This window comes from Engraulis encrasicolus, chromosome 3, assembly GCF_034702125.1.
Source record: "Engraulis encrasicolus isolate BLACKSEA-1 chromosome 3, IST_EnEncr_1.0, whole genome shotgun sequence".
NCBI lineage: Eukaryota > Metazoa > Chordata > Actinopteri > Clupeiformes > Engraulidae > Engraulis > Engraulis encrasicolus.
In genome coordinates this window covers 49414071-49434743 of record NC_085859.1, presented here as the reverse complement: position 1 = coordinate 49434743, position 20673 = coordinate 49414071, and the positions used below count along the sequence as shown (strand labels likewise).

Genomic DNA, 20673 nt, shown 5'->3' with positions numbered 1-20673 from the left:
CATAACACTCAGATTTCATTTGTAGCTCTCCAGTTAGCAAAACCTATCAATACATCTCAGCTTTGACACTTTTTGTGAATCAATACACCGAATTCTTTGCCTATGTATATAAGTTTTAATATCATCAGAATTGTGAAACAAGTGCATGCTTTTGAAATGTGTTTTAAAAGTATGGAAAACTTACATTTTGGTAAGAACCTATTTTGCATTTTGTATGAGCAGTAGTTGAATTTGTGTGCAGAGATTTGGGGAAAACACTGTAGTTGTGAGAAATGTGTAAACAATTGAAAACAAGACTGTAATAAATTCCCCTTTTGACAACAGATGCCTTAATTCAGTAAGGACTGGTTGTCTGGCATACAGGACATTTTCCCAGTTAGCCGGCAGTACTCAGAGGCCAACATTGTTGGGCACTTTAAACAAAAAAAACAAAAAAAAAACAGCCTACAGTTTAGAGGGGGCAGCCCATTGGTCTATCTTTAACATTACAGCTGAGTTGTGTGAGAGACCGGTCTAAGCCTAAACTGCCCAGGCCATTTTTGGTCCCAGTCCAGTATTGGTAGCATCTACTACAGTAAAGGGTGACTCCATATTTCACATCATGTATAACAACATAGCAGCCATGCTCCTCTCTCATTTCAACAAATGAAAAGATGCCTGCAATTAGAAAAAGATGATTGGAATATAAATGTATTATACACTTGAACTGGACACATGAAATGTACTTAAAAAGTTCCTTACTCTGATTTTTTTTATTCAGTAATATGAAAAAAATGACAAAGTAATATACAAGGCCAAATAACCACAAGCCTTTTAGTCTGAAACAGTTCCAGATCAAACCAATTACAAACACAGCTGTCATTTTTAAAAGTGCCTGTTGCCTCATTTGATTGTGCAGCTTTTTAGGTTTAATTACAGTAAATTGCTATAACTTTCGCTCTCCTAAATTACAGTATCCTTCATTTACCCTTTCAGGTAGCACTTTATAACAACCACCCACTATAAATGGTTAATTATCTGTATATTTTACAACTACAATAACATGGTTAATCACTGATAAATCATCAATTAATTTTGTAGATAGCGATCAAAGATTACATATCATGTTACATACAAATACTTTATTAGAGGTTTATAGAAATGTAAAATTGCAAAACTTTTCTCAATACCGTAGCTGTAAATTGAACATCCTTTATTAGCCTATGATTCAATATCTATTTTGTTACATTGCCAAAAACGGACGATTAAGTATTTGTAACTGACATATTTAATAATCATGATTACTACCTACAAATGTAACTGATGGTGTATATGTGATAAACTATGTTTTAGTTAATGCTTTACATTTCCATAAAACAATAATTAAGTATTTGTACGTAATATACTTAGTAATCATTGCTATAATAAACCATTAATTAATGGTGGGTGGTTATTATAACGTGCTATCCAGTTGTAAAATCAGGATGTTTTCTGTTTCCTCCTTACAGCCTTCTGGTTTATTAGCGTTAGAAGACCATGCATACAGTACCATACCAAGTAGTGCAATAGAGATTTCATCAGACATTACTGTACAGTACATTACATGGTGGGTGCAGTTGGCTAAGGTGTGCATTACATCCAGGGACCCTGCTTCCAGTCTAACCCCAAGTCATTTACTGATCTTACCCCAAAACACTTTCAATCACTTCTTTGTTGTCATACAGTATACAATTACAGACCAAACAAAGCCTGAAAATAACTTAAATAAGTTCAACTGATATTACATTGAAGTCTTTGCTTTCACATACTCACTTCCAATCAAATCCTCTCTCTGTTGTGATCCCAGACAACAAAAGTCTGAAAATAACTTAAATAAGTTCAAAATTACATTACTGAAGTTGTTCCCTGCCTCCTAACGTTTGCTACATACATGCCTCTGTGTCGAGGTTGGACGGATTGGGGAAAGAGCAGTCCATGGGCCCCGTCCCCGGAGAGCAGGACTGTGGATGAACAAGATCCGTGATGACCTGCTGGAGCGCTTTCCTAGATGGGGAATACTCGTTGGAATGCGGGTGAGGGAACTCTGAGGGGGTGTGCAGAGGGGACAGGTGGCTGGATTCAAGCTGCTGCTGCTGCTGCATGTCTTTGCTGCCCACAGGGACTGGAATGCGAGACGGGCTCTCTGGCCGGCCGTCGGTGCGTGGCCGAACCCTTGGCCGTAACTTCATTTTGTAAATGGAGGTCGATGACGATGTCCACTCTGTCCTCTTCTGTCCCTTCTTGCCCCGCATGACCGCCATGCCCTCCATGTCCCCATTGGCCAGCTGGTGTGACGGCGAGGTGATGTCACCTGACTCACTGAAGCACATGGCGCTGGAGTCGCAGGAGTCCTGTAACAGGCAGGTGTCCGTGAATCCCGGGCGTGGCAAGGGCGAAATCAGTGGCAGGATGAGATTGTCCTTGGGTCTGTGGTTGAGGTCATCAGACCTCATGTCCGATGTGAGTTCCTGGAGAAAGGCAGCGGGTTCCACGGTGTCTGACGACCCCTTCAGAGGACTGAGGACAGGAGATGGCTGGGACAGGCTGTTGGAGTTATTAAAACACGGATTGCAACTGTCTTCTACTGAGCCAGAAATTGCAGGCAGCCTCTTGGGCCCTCTGCCAAACTCGCTCAGCTTTTTGGTGTCGGGAAGCGTTGTCAAGGTCGGGTTTTGAAAGAGAGTGGTGGGCGGGCCGTTCAGGGAAGAAGATCTATATTTAGTCTTTTTGGCTTCTCTCAGGTCTGGAAATAAGCCAGAAACTTTACCCCCGACATTGAGGGAGGATGTGGAGGAGCTGGAGGAGGAACAAGACGCCAAATCGATCGGATTCGGATCCTCAGAGGCCGACACACGTCTGACATTCGAGGTTAAATGAAGATCCTGTTGCAGTTTGAGGAATGGAAGTGTGTCCATCCCTTCTTCTCCTTTGTCTGGGCTAGTGAGCGACATCTGGCTCTTGGTGTTGGCTAGATACTCGGCTTCAAAGGCGCTGTACAGCTCCTCTTCCCTCTGGCGATCAAAACTTGGCAAATGGCGTAAGCTGTAACTCAGTCCCGGGACCTCGTCCAGGGATTCACCCTGAAGAGAGGGTCTTGGGTTAGACCTACTCCTCTGAGCGCGGGTTGTGCTAGAGCCTTGGAGATGGGGAGATGAGTGAGCCGAGTGGTTGTGGTGATGTGGGGAAGTGCGACTGGGCGAATTGGGAGAATGTCGACCAAACTGAGACAAAGCAGGCAGCAGTCTCCCTTTGCCAGGCGATAAAGTCTGTAAGCTGGGTTGGCGGTATGATGTTAACCCCCTCTTGGAAGGACTCAGGCTCCTTTTCACTTTGATTGGGGAGATCTGTCTGGAGGAATGGCAACCGCCGCCTCTCGCCTGCTTATTTTGCTGTAGGGGGGAGGCGGCGGGGTTGGTCTCGTGGGCGTGACCGTTGGAAGACAGCCGTCTCTCCCCCCGACTGGGAGAGTCCGCGCTCTGAAGATGACGCAGACTGTCCGAGTACTGCGGGTGATTCTGTTCGGTGTGGGCAGTTCGTGGGCTATCTGTGTACACGTGAAGTGGACTGTGACGAAGGGGCGATTGAGCTGTCTGTGTAGTACTAAGGTGGTGGTCCTGAGAAATGTTTCTTGCGCGCGTCTGAGTTAGTTGCGGAACGGTGGGATCCTTCTTTCCACCGAGCCGTTCAATGGCGTGCCGTCCCTCTTTTCGGTTGACGAGCAGCACGACGTCTACGTCCCCGCGCTGCGGACTGGCAGGGACTGTAGGCAAGTCACTGCTGACAGACAGCTTGTGAGCCCCTGGTGATGAAAAGTCTTTACTCCTAACCAACAGAAGAATAGAAAAGGAACAGGGATTAGATATAAGTGTGTGTGTGTGTGTGTGTGTGTGTGTGTGTGTGTGTGTGTGTGTGTGTGTGTGTGTGTGTGTGTGTGTGTGTGTGTGTGTGTGTGTGTGTGTTTGCACTGAATGTTGCTGCTAAAACATGAACGTCACCATGTCACATGCATAAATGAATGTGTTGTCTTATCTTAAGAAATCTTTTTGTCACTTCGTCACTACATGTGATCCACTTGCCAAGGCTACAGGTCTGCATCCTTTCCATAATATTTTTCTTATGCTTTCTTATACCAAGTATTGGCCATCCTACACAAGTAGGTGTTCTTCAGAAAGCTTATCATGTGGGCCATATTTCAATCTAAACATAATTTTAAGGATGATCTGTGACATTCTGAGCTTAAGTTCGTGTTTGAGGTTTGGAAAATGAATGTATTAATATCGTCCACCAAGATTTCAAGTGTATGCTGTACGAAAGCCCAACTGGGAAACTCCAACTCCCATTGCCATTGTGACAGAGCACTCCACAGCACACAAGTGAACACTGCACACAACAAAATTGCATCTATGCCTCACCCGTGCAAGGGGGCAGCCCCCAATGGCGCCCCAAGGGAGCAGTGCGGCAGGACGGTACCATGCTCAGGGTACCTCAGTCATGGAGGAGGATGGGGGAGAGCACTGGTTAATCTACCCCCCTCACCAACCTTGGCGGGTCGGGAGTCGAACCGGCAACATTTGGGGTTCAAGTCTGACGCCCTAACCGCTTACCCATGACTGCCCTAAAGCTGCTAAAGACTAATGCTAAAGACTGTACTAAGCCTACTAGAAATATACATAGCCATACAGACCTATCCTGTGACTGTGGAGTGGGGAAGTTCATTTCCCAATGGGGCTGTCTTTTCTGCAGGTTAAATAAACAGTATACCCAGGGAAGGGCGTGCAGTAAAAACAATGTTAATTCAACACTAAAGAATACACGGTCCGATTTGAATTTACAGTTAATTTCAGCTCGTTGAGTGTTGGATTAACACTGCAAAGCCATTTATGCTAAACAACAGTGTTCAGTTCAACTCTCTAACACTCAAATAGTTGACTTAACATTACATTGATTGGGGCCATATATTGTCAGAACAGTGTTGAATTACGGTAATTCTGTAAAGTGAAAATTTGAGCAAAATGACCCAAAATGCTGAAATGAGTCCATTTTACCTTATGTCCCTGAAACGAAATGCTGGTTATTGTGTTTTTCCCCATCCGGCTCCACAAAACCTGAGTGTTCCTTAATGTGATAATTTTTTGAATGTGAAGGATTTGCACCAAATGTTGTATGCTAACATTACAAAATAGGTATGCATGAACTGATTTGATTTCGGATTAGATTAGATAGAGGCCAATGTTTTCAAGGTGGCTGACTTTCAACTTGGCTGACTTTTTGTTCGTGCGGAACGGTGGAACGTTTTGTTAATGCTTTGGAATGGATGGATGGATTTGCACCAGTCTTGTGTGCCTACAGTACAATAGGTACATGAACTGATTAAATTTGGAATCCTCAAATGGTTAACATGGTAGATGGTTCAGGGATGTTCCTCTGCCAGTCAGGGTCAACTGCTAAGAGTCACCCCACCCCAACAGTTGTGTCATTGTCGTAATGACAGTCAGAACACATTTCAACTGTATCAACACTAATCTAAAATAATGAATCATGTTTGATGTGTATGTCCAAGCAGATTCACAGTCACAGACACACACACACCTGAAAGGCTTGAAGTGTCGAGGCTCCGAGTGGTCCCGGTTTGGTCGCGGCAAGAACTTGGGCGAACGTCCTGCGCTGGAATCTCTCTCTGTGAAAAGGGATGGCTTTTGGGAACGGCCCTGTCGGGCAGGAGAACCTGTGACACAGCTTCCGGAAGGATCCAGAGGCGGCCGTTTGGGAGGCCTCGAGGGCATACTTTCGTTCCGCCCCTGAGGCCCAGGGCTGGTGGAGCGTGAGGAGTGGGCACTAGACGACTTGCTGTGGGAGCCCTGCCCGCACGCTTTAGCCTGCTGGTGGCGGTGACCTGAAAACACAATTCATTCAACAGATGAAAATGTATAGTAAGTCACTGCAATAAGAACGATTAATACAAATACAGCAAAAACAATAAACAGGAAACATAATCAGAAGAAACAGAGTGATTGAAATAGGGTCCTAAGACCTTCAGTGCTCTGTCCCTAATTAATAAGAAAATACTGAATATGGGGTAATTGGTAACACTGGAATAACTACCTATAATACCTTTATAAGCACTTTATAAATAATGAACTAATTATCAACAAAATGTTAACAAATGTTTATAAATGGGCAAGAAATACTATGTTAACACATCAGACACAGCATCGGTCCTGGAAGTTTCTCCTCCAAAGACCAGAACGCATGAAACCACATAAAACTCACATAGAAGTTGATTCCCACTCCACTGTGCAGTCGAGGTTTGGTTCTCACTCATTTACAAACATTTGTATATGCTGTGTTAAATGTTAATTGTTTACTAAGTGTTAATAAAGTGTTTATATAGCTTTTTTGAGTAGTTATTCTAAAGTGTTACCTTGTATTTCTTTCAGGGGACAGACATAGGCTTATACAGCATTGAAGTTTAATGTTGCAATTGCAACTGTTTTCACAATAAGGATTCAGAATGTTGCTTACTATATGCACCGCAGCGACAGGGATCATGTTTATCCAAGTAATGCTCCAGGGTGTCCCAGCCACCCCCGACACGGACCATCACATGAGTGCGAAGGACCTGGAATGACACAGCATGGAGGAGAAATGTGTTAGTGCGCAGGCTTTTAATGAATAACCAATTGTGATTATGTATGCAAGTTGGCCAACAATACACACATTTCAAACTTCGTCAGAACATAACTACTAGGTGTAATGGATGCCAACTAGCAGAGTTTGGCGTAGAACGTTGGTAAATCTCCCTCTCGAAGCCTCATACAATATCGGTCGCACTAGCCATCGGTCTGGTCCTCTTGCTCAGCAGTATTGTGCTGTGACTCCCATGCCTGAACTGCAGTGTTGACTGGTGGGTCAAGGGTTCAAGTCCCAACTTGCAGATGACCTCAGTTACATACGCAACATTGCAACATTTTGAATCATCTTGGTAAATCAATGGCTTAATTACCCAATGTTGTTTTGGCCCAGAGTTCTAGTCAGTAACTGTTATACTGTTATATTTGCCTTTGCCATGGCAACGGCATGTTCTCATGTTCTTATCTAAGACGTACGCAATGTCGCTCATGTTAATTAGTTGTATGAGTGATTCAATGGAGGACACTCCAACTTTTGCACTCTGTGTCCGAGTCCTTGTTTACTGGCACCTATCATGGTGTTGAAGAAGTGATGAAGCAAAGAATGTTTTAAAAGGTGCATAATGTCACTCACTCTGCAAATTTGCAGTTTTTCACTGAGTGAGAGAGCAGTTAACACATCCATCAAAATAGTGTGCTAAGGCACCCAGCCACAAATGGGATTGCATGCTCATGGGGACCCACGTTCGAGTCCGGCCTGGGTCATGCCCCATCTTTCTCTTCGAGTAGCTTCCTGTCATAATCTCTGATGTTCTATCTTCAATAAAGTCACAAATCCATATAAAATATTGCCAAGACTAGTACATTTACACAGCTTACAGTAATGACAATATTGATGTACCCTTTCCATTTAAAATAAATACATAAGCAGCTTCAGTTTCCAAAAAGCATTATGAAAAATATTCTAACATTAAGTTGTATTCATATGCACTGTTATGCCAACTATGCTCTCTTACCCTGATGAAGATAAGTGCATTGGAGTCACCAATTTTGTATTTGCCCTCCGATACTTTGCTCATGGGAAACTGAGCAGGACATGAACACTGGCCCAATATCTCACGGACCTGTTAGGAGAAAAAATATTCATTACAATATGTTTTATTATACACCAGTTTTCACACACGTTTGTGGCAACATTTTGGAGAAAATGGATTGCGCTCAAGTGCTTCTTATACAAAAAGTTCAGGATGTAGGTAAGAAATATCACACTGATGAAGAAGTCTCGTGCAGCTGAAACATCTATTTAATCCCTCCAACCATAACAAAACAGAAAGACAAAAAGGCTAAAATAAAAAAGCTCGAGTGAGATCCATTTTCTCCGTTGTTTGACACTTCTTAAATGTACCAAAAAGGAGAGTGCAGTGTTGAAGAAGGCAAATTGTAACCTGTTACAGTACAAAATAATAGTGCTTATTATATTAGTTGATAATAGTATAACATTCATCTATATAATTTGTAGTTGAAAAGGCTTCACATTGAAATATATGATTAAAATGGATATCAATTCATCACAGCCAAGTCACGTAGAAAATATGTATTAAGCACGAGTTTAATGATTAAGTGTCTACGTTAGCAAACTGAAGTGTAAACATTTGATTTAAATATCTCATTACGTAATTTTACCTCATGTCACCCTTATATCACAGAAATCAGTCTTACTGTTCCACATTTTACACACCAGGCTGATACTTCCCAAAAGATCCATACAGCATATTAAGGAGAATAGATGATGGATGACATTTTGGCTTTGGAGTGGACTCTGTCCTATTGTATATCACTATGACCTCAGCTCCACTTCCCCGAAGTCCATGAGTCTCACTGATGGTAAGTGGTCATTTAGTCATTATTAAAGAGCTGAGATGGACAAGGCACATAGAGAAGGGTGGTGCTATAAGGTTTCTTTTTGGACCAGGCTCATACAGTAGAGAGAGATTTTCCACATCGCTCTCACGTAGAGCATCACCAAATAGCCTTTTAGAACTGAAACATTTGCATTGTCATTGTGTGGCTGCAAAAACTGTACTGGTCCACAGAAAACATGCTGTGGCCTTTCATTATGCTTAATGTAAACATGTGGCAATGTAGCTATGCATAATTTATACCTGATTGCCAATAGTCCTACACTGCACAGCAGCACATCATCACAACGATAAACAGTGTTGACATTGCCACAGTAATGATTAAATGTGCTTGGCTGCTGTTTGCTGAATTCACAAACCTAAGCACTGACAGACTTGGTTTTATTGCAGTGGAGTACATTACATTACATTTAGCTGACACGTTTATCCAGAGCGACTTATTTTATTTATTGGGTAACAGTCCAGTGAGGATAGGTGCCATGGAGGATTCAGAATACGAACCTGCAACTGTAAGAACTGCATTATAATAATCTAATAGCCTACATCTCTGAACATGAATACTATTATAATCATTATTTAATATATCACAGGTATGCACGGACTCAAAGAGCTACAGGTCTTTGTCAAAGGGGTTGCACAGAAAAAAACAATGCAGTATGATCCATGTAAGGGGGGCCTTGGTTGGCAGAGCGGTCTATTGAGAACTTGTCATGGTTATGTTTGGGAAGCCCTACCCTAACCATTACAGCCTGTCTTTGCCATCTGTAGACCTCTGGTCAATTCCCATTTCCATCCAAGGTGGTAAGACAGGGCTAACTATTAGGTCACTGCTGGTTAGTAGAATGAGAGATCGCTTGTAAAACAAATGTGTGGGGTGCTAGTCATCCAAACTTGTGTCCTTTCCTCTGTCCTTGTTGTCGGCCTTGATGAAGTCAGTTTTATAAAGACAATCATTTAACTCACTTGATGCCAGTGACGCCAATGATGCCAATGACCCTTCAGCTTGTAATTTCGGGCCCTAACATTCCTTACCAATGATGCTTAAGTCGACAATGAGGACAGAGGACAGAGAAATTACTTCCTCATCCTCAGTGTAAGTAGTGTAGATATCGTGTGTGGCCAGCAGGTGGTAGTCTTCTGTCTGGCTATAAAGAGGACAACGCCACAATGCACTGTGCATGCTGTCACTCAGGTCAGATGGTACGCCAAGGTCTAGTAACCTCACAATCCAGATTAGGGCATGAAATTAAATGAATATCCACCAGGTAAAAAAATATATTTTCTACCACTATGGCTCGTCTGTAGTTTACTGGCTAAAAAGACATGTTTTTAATCATGAATGTCTTGGTCTTCTCCTGCACAAGAGTGCAAATTTGCCTTCACAGGTTTGCGTTAAAATGGTACATTAAATATTTTGACTTTGACTTTTAAAAGCCCTGACTGAAAAAAAAACCCTGAAAAATAAAAACAGTTTGTGACATCTTTTCAGGGGTTCATTACAACTCTGGCCAAACCTTGCACACTCCAGCGGTATCTATGCTCTACTATTCATAAAACTCAATCACTGGAACATTTACTCACTTCCCAACTCCAGTTCGTTCATTCATATGGTGGAAGGACTTTGCCGTGTTTAAGTAACATACTATTTGTGTTGTTCCACCGGTGCCATTAGTCAAGGAAGGAAGGTACATGGTGGAATGACGTGCCAAATAAAGTTAATATTGCGAACTCTGCATATGGGGATTTTCATCTAAGACATGGCCCCTGTTATTCATTTTTAACAGAATGGCAATGACGTATGTATTTCTAAAGATGCTATATAATACGTTAAGTGAAGTCTTTATATGAGAACTCTGTATGGGAAATTTCATCCAAAGCATGGCCACTGTTATTCACTTTCACCAGAATGGCAATGACAAGTGTATTAGTTAAGTCTTTTCAGGGACTATTATAATGTTCCACTGGCAGATTAATACACATTATACCAAGGGGTCAGGACTCAGGTGCTTTGCCCGCAGGCACTTCTGTCACAGATTGAGTTGTTGGGGGAGGTAAAGGTGGGATTTCAACCTGATCCAAAGACTCCCAAACAATTAGGACACAGCTGCCAAGTACTAAATGCATTATCTAATAACTCCATAAATACTCTCATCACACCAGAATCGACTTTGAAAGCTCCCCTTAACTAGTATTTCATCATCACATAAAATAGGCCTACATCCAGAGACAGTAGGCCTGTTTTATTTTCGATTCTGTTTTACCCCAAACAGTTACTCAAAAACCCAGTAGCAGGCCTAATTGAAACAGTTTTAAAGCACACAGTGCGTTTTGAAAATAAGGGAGGAATTACTTAAATCAGCTGTTCTATTGAAATCAGTCTTCTGCAGCTCTTGGGCTCATATTACCAAAATGACTCATGGGTACAGTTGGAACAAAGAGCCTTCTATTGCAGTAACGGATGCACTACTGCCCTGCTGAAGACCACTTACCCCAACAAACAAGCGCCTCAGATGTTTTTGTTGGATACTTGTTGATACAATTTTTAAAATAAATGAATCATGTAGGCCTACGTGTGATGTAGCTCATGCTTCTGCTTGCACTCTCCGCAGCTAGTTAATAACTTCCCCTGATAAACAAAATGTTTATGTTTGCTGCATTTTGTACCTGCTTTAAATAATTGTAACACAATGTGGATATGGTGTAGGATAAAACAATGTGGGTATAGATAGACCTACGCAGTCCATGCTTCGTGCACTCTCCTCGCTACACAGGATACTTACCAACTCATCCAAGCTGCGCATATCACACATCACTCTCTGCTTCTGGACCCAGTCTTCCATCAAGGGAGGGTGTGGGTCTTCTATACTTCTACTGTCCTGCAGACTCCCGACCTCCGTGTCACAGGGAGCGGGAGGGCTGCGCTCCCTCATGATAGCCGCAGAACTATTCATAACCGTAGAACTATTCGCGTGGTCTTGAATCTCCTCCTCAATCTCCTCCTCAAACTGGATCAACATGGGAGCCAGCATGCCAAATTTGGCCCCACGCCGCGCGACTTCCAGCAAACACAACACAAAATTCTTTTCGTTGCACCGCTCGACCAAATCATTAGTCTCGAACATGAGCACGTCCTTGATCCCCAGTTCTTGACGACACCAACCGATGAAGTTGGAGACGTTGTCCCTCGCCAGAAACGAGCCCGGGGTGACGTTGCGTGATAAGAAAACCACATCTTTCTTTGGCGTCCGGAGAGCCTGAGTGGACTCCGGGTATGCTGATACAAAATCTTGCGCCGCGCGATTGACGTTATTGGCATGTCGACAGAGAGCACAGCCGTCACCCAGGCTCTCCATAAACGTCTCCGCGGTGATGTCCAGCTCATATAACATGTTCAACCATTCCGCAAGATCTTCCCTCATGGCATATAGATACTCCTCACTCGACTTAAATGGGCGTATGCTCTTGGAGGCGGCAGACTGGATACTGCTCTGATCAGCCATGTTGTGCTGTGCGTTGTTTCTTGGTACCCTACATCACACCCTACAGTGTCCTCGTCTTAGCGCCATCCTTGGACCGACACTGGGCTTCCATGCGTAGACATATTTACAAGCTGTTAACGGTTACATCAGAGCTGGTGCAGCTTAGACGAGACACCCCTCAGAACGATGGCATGGCGACTGTCGCATTCACGCGTGGGATGAAAATCTGCTGGTACATGGCAAAAACACTCCTAGCCGCATGTGCGAAGCATCTTCGCATTCCACAGTCAAAACTGCCCAGGCCTCACCTGTCAAGGTCGTAACCAGTCCTCGCGAATGTCTAAAGAAAATATCCTGTATGTCTGAAGCCGTATCCTGCCATTTTGGAGCAGGTGTTTGGTTGTCTGCGCTCAACACTGAAAACCTTTCTGGCTTAAATTCGCCAGCATAGCCCTGGCTATCTCATTACTGAGGATAAGCGCGAGGAGAATGAAGTTAACCCTGTGCTGTCTCTCGTGCAGTGAGGCGCGCCCACATAGCTCCAACGCGCTTCTGCTCTCAAGGAAAACGCGCAAACGGCACTGATCACTTTCAGAACCCGTAGCATATTGGCCTATATCTTGAGATTTACCAGTCGCAGTCAGAGACAGGGCTTATTTGTGGGTTGTCTTATATTTGAGCAAAGTGCGCGCCACAAAGGATGTAGGCTATAGTATCACATTGATAACCATAGCGCTTTGGCCCCTTTCGCGGCATCGTCCATTCAGTAGCCTTTTGCATTTGCGCAGCCAAGGATAGTAACCTACATACAGTCTTTTGAAACTATTTTTACTCCTACGAAGCCCCTTGGGTCAATGGAGAAATGGGGAAAGTGACAAGAAATATCTGGGCCATCTGCACAGCTGTGCCATTGACTTTGCAAATGCACCATGCACACTGATGATCTGTGGCCACGCGGACAGTCATATCGAAGTTTTAAATGCACACAGCCTCCGGATCAGCGTGAAAGCCTCACTGAAAGGGTGTTTTATACAGTCGATAATGTCCCACAGAGGGAGACATTGACCATTTTAGTAATGAATGGCTCTCCCTCTACACAAATACAGTCAAACCACTGTTTCCGTTCTGTTGGAAACTATTTAAACAACAGCTTGCTTTTTACGAGAGTGTTGCTTTGTCTTAACATTAATTTGAAACGTTCGCCCCAAACTAACACTGAGTTTGAAGTACCATATTTATCTTCGCTCAGTTGTCACCTTTTGGACCCGTGATCGGAACTGTTGCTGGGTCTTTATCGATTTTATGGTGCGCTTAATGCTCACATGGCCATAGGCTACAGCAGCTCTAGATTTATGGCCGTTTATAATCACATGGCAGCTATCAAAACGTGGTGGCTGTTTACTGAACCAGTTCATTCATGATGAACTGATGGCCATGTCAAAACGGCAAAGGGGGGATGGTTAACAGTTTTTCGCCAATCAGAAGCAACCTAGTAATGACCCCCACACTGCACATGCTTAGTTGGCTCCTCTTGCACAAAACAAGCAGATTTCATAACTACTCCAGCATTTATTTTAAAACACTATTTAAGGTAGGCCTATGGAAGATTCTTTCTTCAGTTTCTTTTTTGTTATTCTGTTGTCACTGACTTGTCCATTCAATTGTCTGAAACATATGAATCAGTGGTAGACCTATGTTAACTGTTATGAGAGCTTGATTGGCAAGCATGTTAGGTCATGGTTGACATGATTTAGGTTTAAATACTTATATTGCGGATTTTGAACAATCCCTCCTCACCCCTCAAGTAGGCCTATTGTTATATGCAGGTATGTAGCCTGCTTGTCATAATGTGAGTATGGGTATGCTCTATAGGTGCAACAGCACCCCTATGGTGAGAACGAATGTATCTATCTTTCTCTCTATCTATCTTTCTCTCTATCTCTCTATCTCTCTCTCTATCTCTGTCTATCTATCTATCTATCTATCTATCTATCTATCTATCTATCTATCTATCTATCTATCTATCTATCTATCTAAACTGTATCAGTATGCAGCACACATTGCCCATAATGTAAAGTCTGCTATGATCTCCAGGACACAAAATATACATTTTGACCACGATACCAAAGAGCCAAGCTTATTGATATGGCAGTCAGCATGGTCACTATTCAGTAGCTTACATCAAACATCATTCCCCTTTACTGAGGGATTGATTAAGGAATAGTGTCCATGGGCAAATATATTATGTCCACTAAGCTACCTGCTATGCAAGGTCCATTGGGAAAGGGTGTGGACGGGTTTGTTTTGGTCCCTGTGGCCTGTGGCCTCCCTCCAGGTCTTGGTCCCAGAGGGGCCGTTTATTAATCTACTGAGGCACTAATGCTTTTTACACCCTCAGTGTGTCTCTCATCCATCTCCCACCATAGTTCTCCCTCCATCACTGCCCGTCCTGCCTCACACTGGGGTCAGCTTAACCAGCGAGTACCCCGTATGGCTCTCATAGGTGTGATAAGCCGTCCCATGTCCGTCATGGGCAAGTGGTTAGAGAGTTGAGCTTGTCGCCCAAGCAGGGAAGCTGACGGCGGCGGGGTGGGGGTGAGGAGTGGGGGGTGATCAGTTGTCCCAGGCCCAGGGAGAGAGGGGGCCCAGAATTGGGTTTTCATTACATTGGCTGGAGAGCCGTATTGGCTGTATGTATTAGCTGGAGGGCCCATTCAGATGACTTTGTCCCATGGGCCCTGCAAAAGCTGTCAACGACCCTGAGCCCAAGGGTTGCAGGTTGGTTTGTGTTGCCCTGAGCATGGTTACGTCCCCCACCCACCCAAGGGCGTAGGATGAGGCATTAAATGCAATGTCGCTTTGTGCACTTTGTGCTATTACAATGACAGTGGGACTTACTTTCTGCCACCATATATAAAGTGAGGGTAAGGAAAAGTGTTTCCACCTGTCTCTAAAGTTTCTGATTTAGGCTCCCAAATAAACATCTACATACTTTTCAACGTGGCCCTCAGGGGTACTAAACATGTGCTATGCCATAAAATCCCAGAATTTTTGTGTATAAAATACGAAAACATGTTATATGCACACACTATTACATACATAGTATATACCTAAAAAGGAAGGCACTGATTGAATGGGAAAAAAAAAATTACAAAAAAATGTTTACAAAAGTCAATTGTCATGGCAGCAGGAAATCCTTTGGCTCCTGACCTTTAGTCTAGTCCAGGGGTTCCTAACCTTATTCCAACTTGGGGCCCACTTGAAATGTTCACCAATGTTTGGGCCCCACCTCTGATCCGATAAACAATTAAATTCAAAGTAACTACGTAAATAAGTCAACAGAAACAAACACACAAACATTATTTAGATTTTTAGAAAATGATCTCAAGGCCCACATGGAATACTGGGCCCTGGCCCACAGTTTGAGAATCACTGGTCTAATCTGCAGAGCAAAACATCCCTAGCTCATCTTCTGCACAACCTGCAGCCTCACAATGCACACCATTCTGCCTTTGGAAGGCTTCACTTTTGGTTTAAAACCAAAAGTGTTATTATAGTAGGGCCTGCTACACTACTGTGACATGAAACGATTGGTAACACTTTACTTTACGGATCGCTAATAAAGTGGTAATTTCGTGTTAATTTCATAGTTATTTCATAGTTATTTCAGGGTAATAACTGTTTGTTTTTAGTAACAACAGCAAAATAACCATACAGTTTCCAGTGCATTGTGGTGACACCCTGATGACTCGCAGCACGGTGACACTTTGTTCACACACACACACACACACACACACACACACACACACACACACACACACACACACACACACACACACACACACACACACACACACACACACACACACACACACTGCACTGGAAACTGTATGGTTATTTTGCTGTTGTTACTAAAAACAAACAGTTACTATCCTGAAATAACTATGAAATTAACACGAAATTACCACCTTATTAGCGATCCGTAAAGTAAAGTGTTACCATAATAACATTGCCATGACAGTACAGAGAGCCTTAAGTAACAGATTAAGACATAGCCATGACAATTTTGGTGACAGTAAGGTTATAAAATATGCTCTGTGCTAAGGGTTTAATTAAGTAGGCCTAACACATTGCAACTTGGTCATTCCCATTCTGCAACACACTTATATCAGGGACCATGTCTTAACACATTAACAAACTTGATACACAGTTCTCCAACTCCATTCATATGACCGCATAGTATTCCAAGACGAGAAAACATGCATGCGCGCACACACACACACACACACACACACACACACACACACACACACACACACACACACACACACACACACACACACACACACACACACACACACACACACACACACACACACACACACACACACACACACACACACAGGGCTGGACATTGAACAAATTCTGGTAAAACTTGCCGGTGGGGAGTAATAATCTCTACTGGCCCCTGCTTTCTTGTTTTGGAAGCGAAACAGACCCCAGTGACATCATGCGTAACTGTAGCACCCCTCCCCTTGTTTACCAATTCAAAGTGCACATGGCTTGGAAAATCTTGCCACTTTAAAACCGTTTTTGTCTGTGGGAGAAAGGTGCCAAGATGTGATTTAATAAACAATGAAATGTGTCATGCAGCCGTGTACATTTATATGATTATGGTCACTAAGCGATCCTTAATTCATAATATCTTATTGTCCAAGTTCTCTCTATAGCAGACTGACAGATGTGTCCGCATGTGATTCAGGACTGTGATAAACTGACAGCACTTACCAAAGAAATAGTGGTGCACTGAATCTCCTGAATGAAAGTATCATAAACACTATAACAACTGAAACGGCTATTCTAACAACTCACCTGAACAAAGAACATTTTGGGACACCTAAATTGTGCACTGTGTTTTTAAACTGTGGTGGTGTTTGCGCAAGCTGATTGGGTAACTGTTTTAACTCATGATGACCCGTGTCACTCTGTAGCCCTCAGATTCTGTCTTATCGTCACAAGGCCCTTGTCTTCTAGGAAAGAGACTCTTCAGAGATGGTCGTACAAAGTGTGCCAGTCAGTTTACCTGATTTTAACAGAAGGCTCTTGCAGCAGTACCTGTACCTGTTGAAGCAGTACCCGATCATTACAAAGTCTGTGACAAGGTCTGTTTACCACTTGTGAATTGTAAACATGGATTGGAAATATGAAGTGTAATAGGAACGAACACCTGTTGAACTTGCGGAACATGCTGAACCTAATGTATTGGAATGTTATTGCAGTATTAATTTAGTTACCATCCCTTTATAATATTTGAACAGACTATTTGATAGCACGCTTTGGACGTTTTTTTTGTTTAGGATGCAAGCCAATAACAAAAATGTGAAATGTATATTATGCTGGCCTTGCACTACAATTCAAAACTGACAAAAGAACACAACTGATGTGCTTTGCAAGCAATAATATGTTGGTAGGACTATGATGTGTTTTCTGTAATCACTTGAATGTTACCTAGTTTTGAAGGGACATTTTAAAATCTTAAAGTTCAAGTCTTCCCCTAAGCCCTTACGTATTCATGTAAATGAAAATTCGACAGTTTTGATGTTGATTTTGTAAAGAGTCACTTGCAAGCTCATGATGGGTCTGACCATTGACTAGATTGTGAACACACAGTGACTTTTGTACCCTTTGGTCCATTTCCATGTGTGACAGACACTGGGCACTTATGTTGATCATTACTGGCGGTGGCGTTAGACAACGCAGCTTTTGTAAATAAAGGCCCAGCCACAGGCTATGCTGCTGGATGCACCCAAAAAGACCTCCCTTTCCAACAGCACAATCGAACAACTCCACCTTCACTGGCCTTCTTTTAATCTGTTTTCTGCATAAAAAATATTGTGATTTGCAATGTGGGTGGGGCATACTTGTGCTTGATTTACATTGTGTGTGTTGCTTCTGATGTGAATTCCATTCATTTGGAACCCTAGCTAGTCTTCTAAGTAAATGAAAGGGGCATGGCAATTGTCTCTTCTTTATCAACTATCTCTTCCATCATGGCTGCCGTGTAAGTGTTCCTTTCTAGCAGTCCCAGTAGCCAATGTGGCATCTTCTATGTATGGGCTGAGCCTAAAGTGACGGGACTTGAAGTGTGTATGTTTATGTGTGTATGTAGGCTGAGTGATATTCATACATCAATGTGAATGCATTCATATTATTTGCAGTGGCATCCTGTCCGCCCTAGGTAACCTGTTTTCACAAGGCCTCGAAAGGAGAAAAAGAGCCAAAAATGGTGATCCGGTGAAGGAAATTGATCATGTTGGAATGTTACATTATGCCATCTATGGGTATGTCAACATTTTGCCCAATTTTGGGATCAAGCTTGTATATTATATTATATTATATTATATTATATTATATTATATTATATTATATTATATTATATAGGGCAAATGTTATGTTATGTTATGTTATGTTGGGTTATTATGATAGGTCTTTGCTATTCCCTGAGGATGGGTTTGTAATGTAACGAAACAGATTTTCTTTTGTTGGTCTGATTTCAGGCTGTTTATAACGGGTCCGGTCAGCCACTTCTTTTACCAGGCCTTAGAGGTCCTACTGCCCCCGTCTTTACCCTTATGCGTGATCAAGAGGCTCCTGCTTGACCGCCTCGTATTTGCTCCAGCATTACTGCTGATTTTCTTCACTGTCATGACCGCTTTGGAGGTACGTATTATACTACATTTGCACTATTGTTTTTACATGCTTTTATTGACATTGGGGGGGAAATTCATTCATTTCAATCACATTGCTCTGCCTTAGGGAAAGACAAGCCAGGACCTGATGGTGAAACTGTCCAAAAGCTACTGGTCTGCTCTGAAGATGAACTGGAGGATTTGGACTCCATTCCAGTTTATTAATGTCAACTTTGTACCTGTGCAGGTTGGTTAGCATCAGTTTAGCAGTTTAACATGCTTTGACTTTGGCTTTGACATGGGAGAGGCGACAGAACTGTTTCAATCTTTCCTTTTTTTTTGTTTTTTTTACAGTTCAGGGTGCTTTTTGCCAATGCAGTGGCATTCTTTTGGTATGCTTACCTGGCATCAATTAGAAAGTGAGCATGCAGCCTTTCCCCCACTTGGACCTCCACACTTTTGAAAGAGCTCCTTCAACACAGTGAAGACAACAGGAAGCAGTTCATCGTGCTGTAGCCTACGAGTCTAATAAACACAATAATGAAGTCATTCAAGAAGAAAAAACATCTGCAGGCTGAACGTGGAATGTGAATTGTCTTCATAACAGTAATGTAGGCAATCATTTCATGGAATTATTATTATATCTTTTTTGTTGCTTCATATAGCCTAATATTGTTCTGTATTGTTCTGATTTTGTCTGTGAATAAATGTGACCATCAATGTTCTTTTTAAGCTCAAAATAAATGTGAAACTAGAAAGTGTGTGAGAATGTGTGTGGTTTTACATTGGATTTGATTTCTGTGTTTCATTCTTGGGACTAGCTAGTGCAGGTTCAGTTGTAAGTTTTGGAACATTTCATATAGATTTTTCCATTCAGCATTTTTTTTAACTTCTAGGACCCTCCCCCCCCCAAAATCCAAGGAAAATCCAAGATGGCTGCCATTGTGTACAGAAAATATGCCATTAATGCCATTAAACCAGTTCAGTCAATTTCAATATGCTGTTTTATTGCTCATGCTACCCTTGACTTGTCAGTACCCGATGATGCCACATTTTTCGGCTAAGCCCTTTCCGAGATATGAGCTATTCTAATGGGGGCAGCGTTTATTTACATTTGTTTTTTAATTAACATAGGCCTACTCTAAATATTTTCCCATATGATACCGCTGTTTGCTAGTTGTCTGCTGATGTTGTATAACCTTTCGGAAGTTTTTGGGAATAAATAAAAATGTTTTTATGAAATGTAAACAAAGAGCTGCCCCCATTACAATGACCAAGATCTCGGAAAAGGCTGAAGAAGAAAAAAAAAAACCTCAGGTACTGACAAGTCCAAGGTAGCGTGAGCATTACAACTGCATGTTGAAACTGACCAAACTGGTCCTTTAAGGTTTGAATTTCTTCAGTTAATCTTTTTGTTTTTATTTCCAGGGCAACATTGAATAGAAAACAACTTGCTTCCAATGTTTTCCTTCCTTTTTACTGGGAAAATAAAGATGACTGACATCATATTTGGCAACATTGGCATATTTAGTATTTTTTAAGTCTATACAGCCATTATTGACTTTTATAATTGGTAATATTTGTTACATGACTGAAGTTAGCCATCATATAAACTAAATCCATTACAAAATCCAAGATGACCGACATTTCATATAGCAACATCAATATTAACATAACGCTTTCAGGTCTATAAAGCCATTTATTTGTGAATTTAAGCACAGAAGATTTTGTGCAGGTCCAAATTATTGTCAAATTATTAAAATTACTATGAATCACTTCATGTACAGTGCCTGTTATGCAGTGCTACCTGTACAGTAGTATGCACTGGTTTGGATGCCTATGTGAAAGCCAAGGCCTACAAAGTTGCTTCAGGGTCGGCGTCAGCTTACCTGAAGGCGAACCAAATGTTTGGGCCGAGATCCTGCATTCCTCCAATTCC

At 42.3% G+C, this 20673-nt stretch overlaps 2 protein-coding genes across 2 annotated transcripts; one reads left to right on the top strand and one right to left on the bottom strand.

Annotated features, from left to right (window-relative positions):
* Positions 1-672: 672 nt before the first annotated feature.
* Positions 673-12565, bottom strand: gas2l1 (growth arrest-specific 2 like 1). The gene is made up of 5 exons (XM_063194551.1): positions 11347-12565; positions 7664-7771; positions 6541-6637; positions 5608-5911; positions 673-3840 (listed from the first exon to the last, which is right to left on the bottom strand). The coding sequence occupies exons 1-5, from the start codon at positions 12064-12066 to the stop codon at positions 1902-1904; spliced, it is 3168 nt and encodes a 1055-aa protein (XP_063050621.1). The 5' UTR covers positions 12067-12565; the 3' UTR covers positions 673-1901.
* A 4481-nt stretch (positions 12566-17046) lies between these two features.
* On the top strand, positions 17047-19495 carry pxmp2 (peroxisomal membrane protein 2). The gene is made up of 5 exons (XM_063195623.1): positions 17047-17207; positions 18264-18386; positions 18603-18765; positions 18862-18981; positions 19089-19495. The coding sequence occupies exons 1-5, from the start codon at positions 17098-17100 to the stop codon at positions 19155-19157; spliced, it is 585 nt and encodes a 194-aa protein (XP_063051693.1). The 5' UTR covers positions 17047-17097; the 3' UTR covers positions 19158-19495.
* Positions 19496-20673: the final 1178 nt, after the last annotated feature.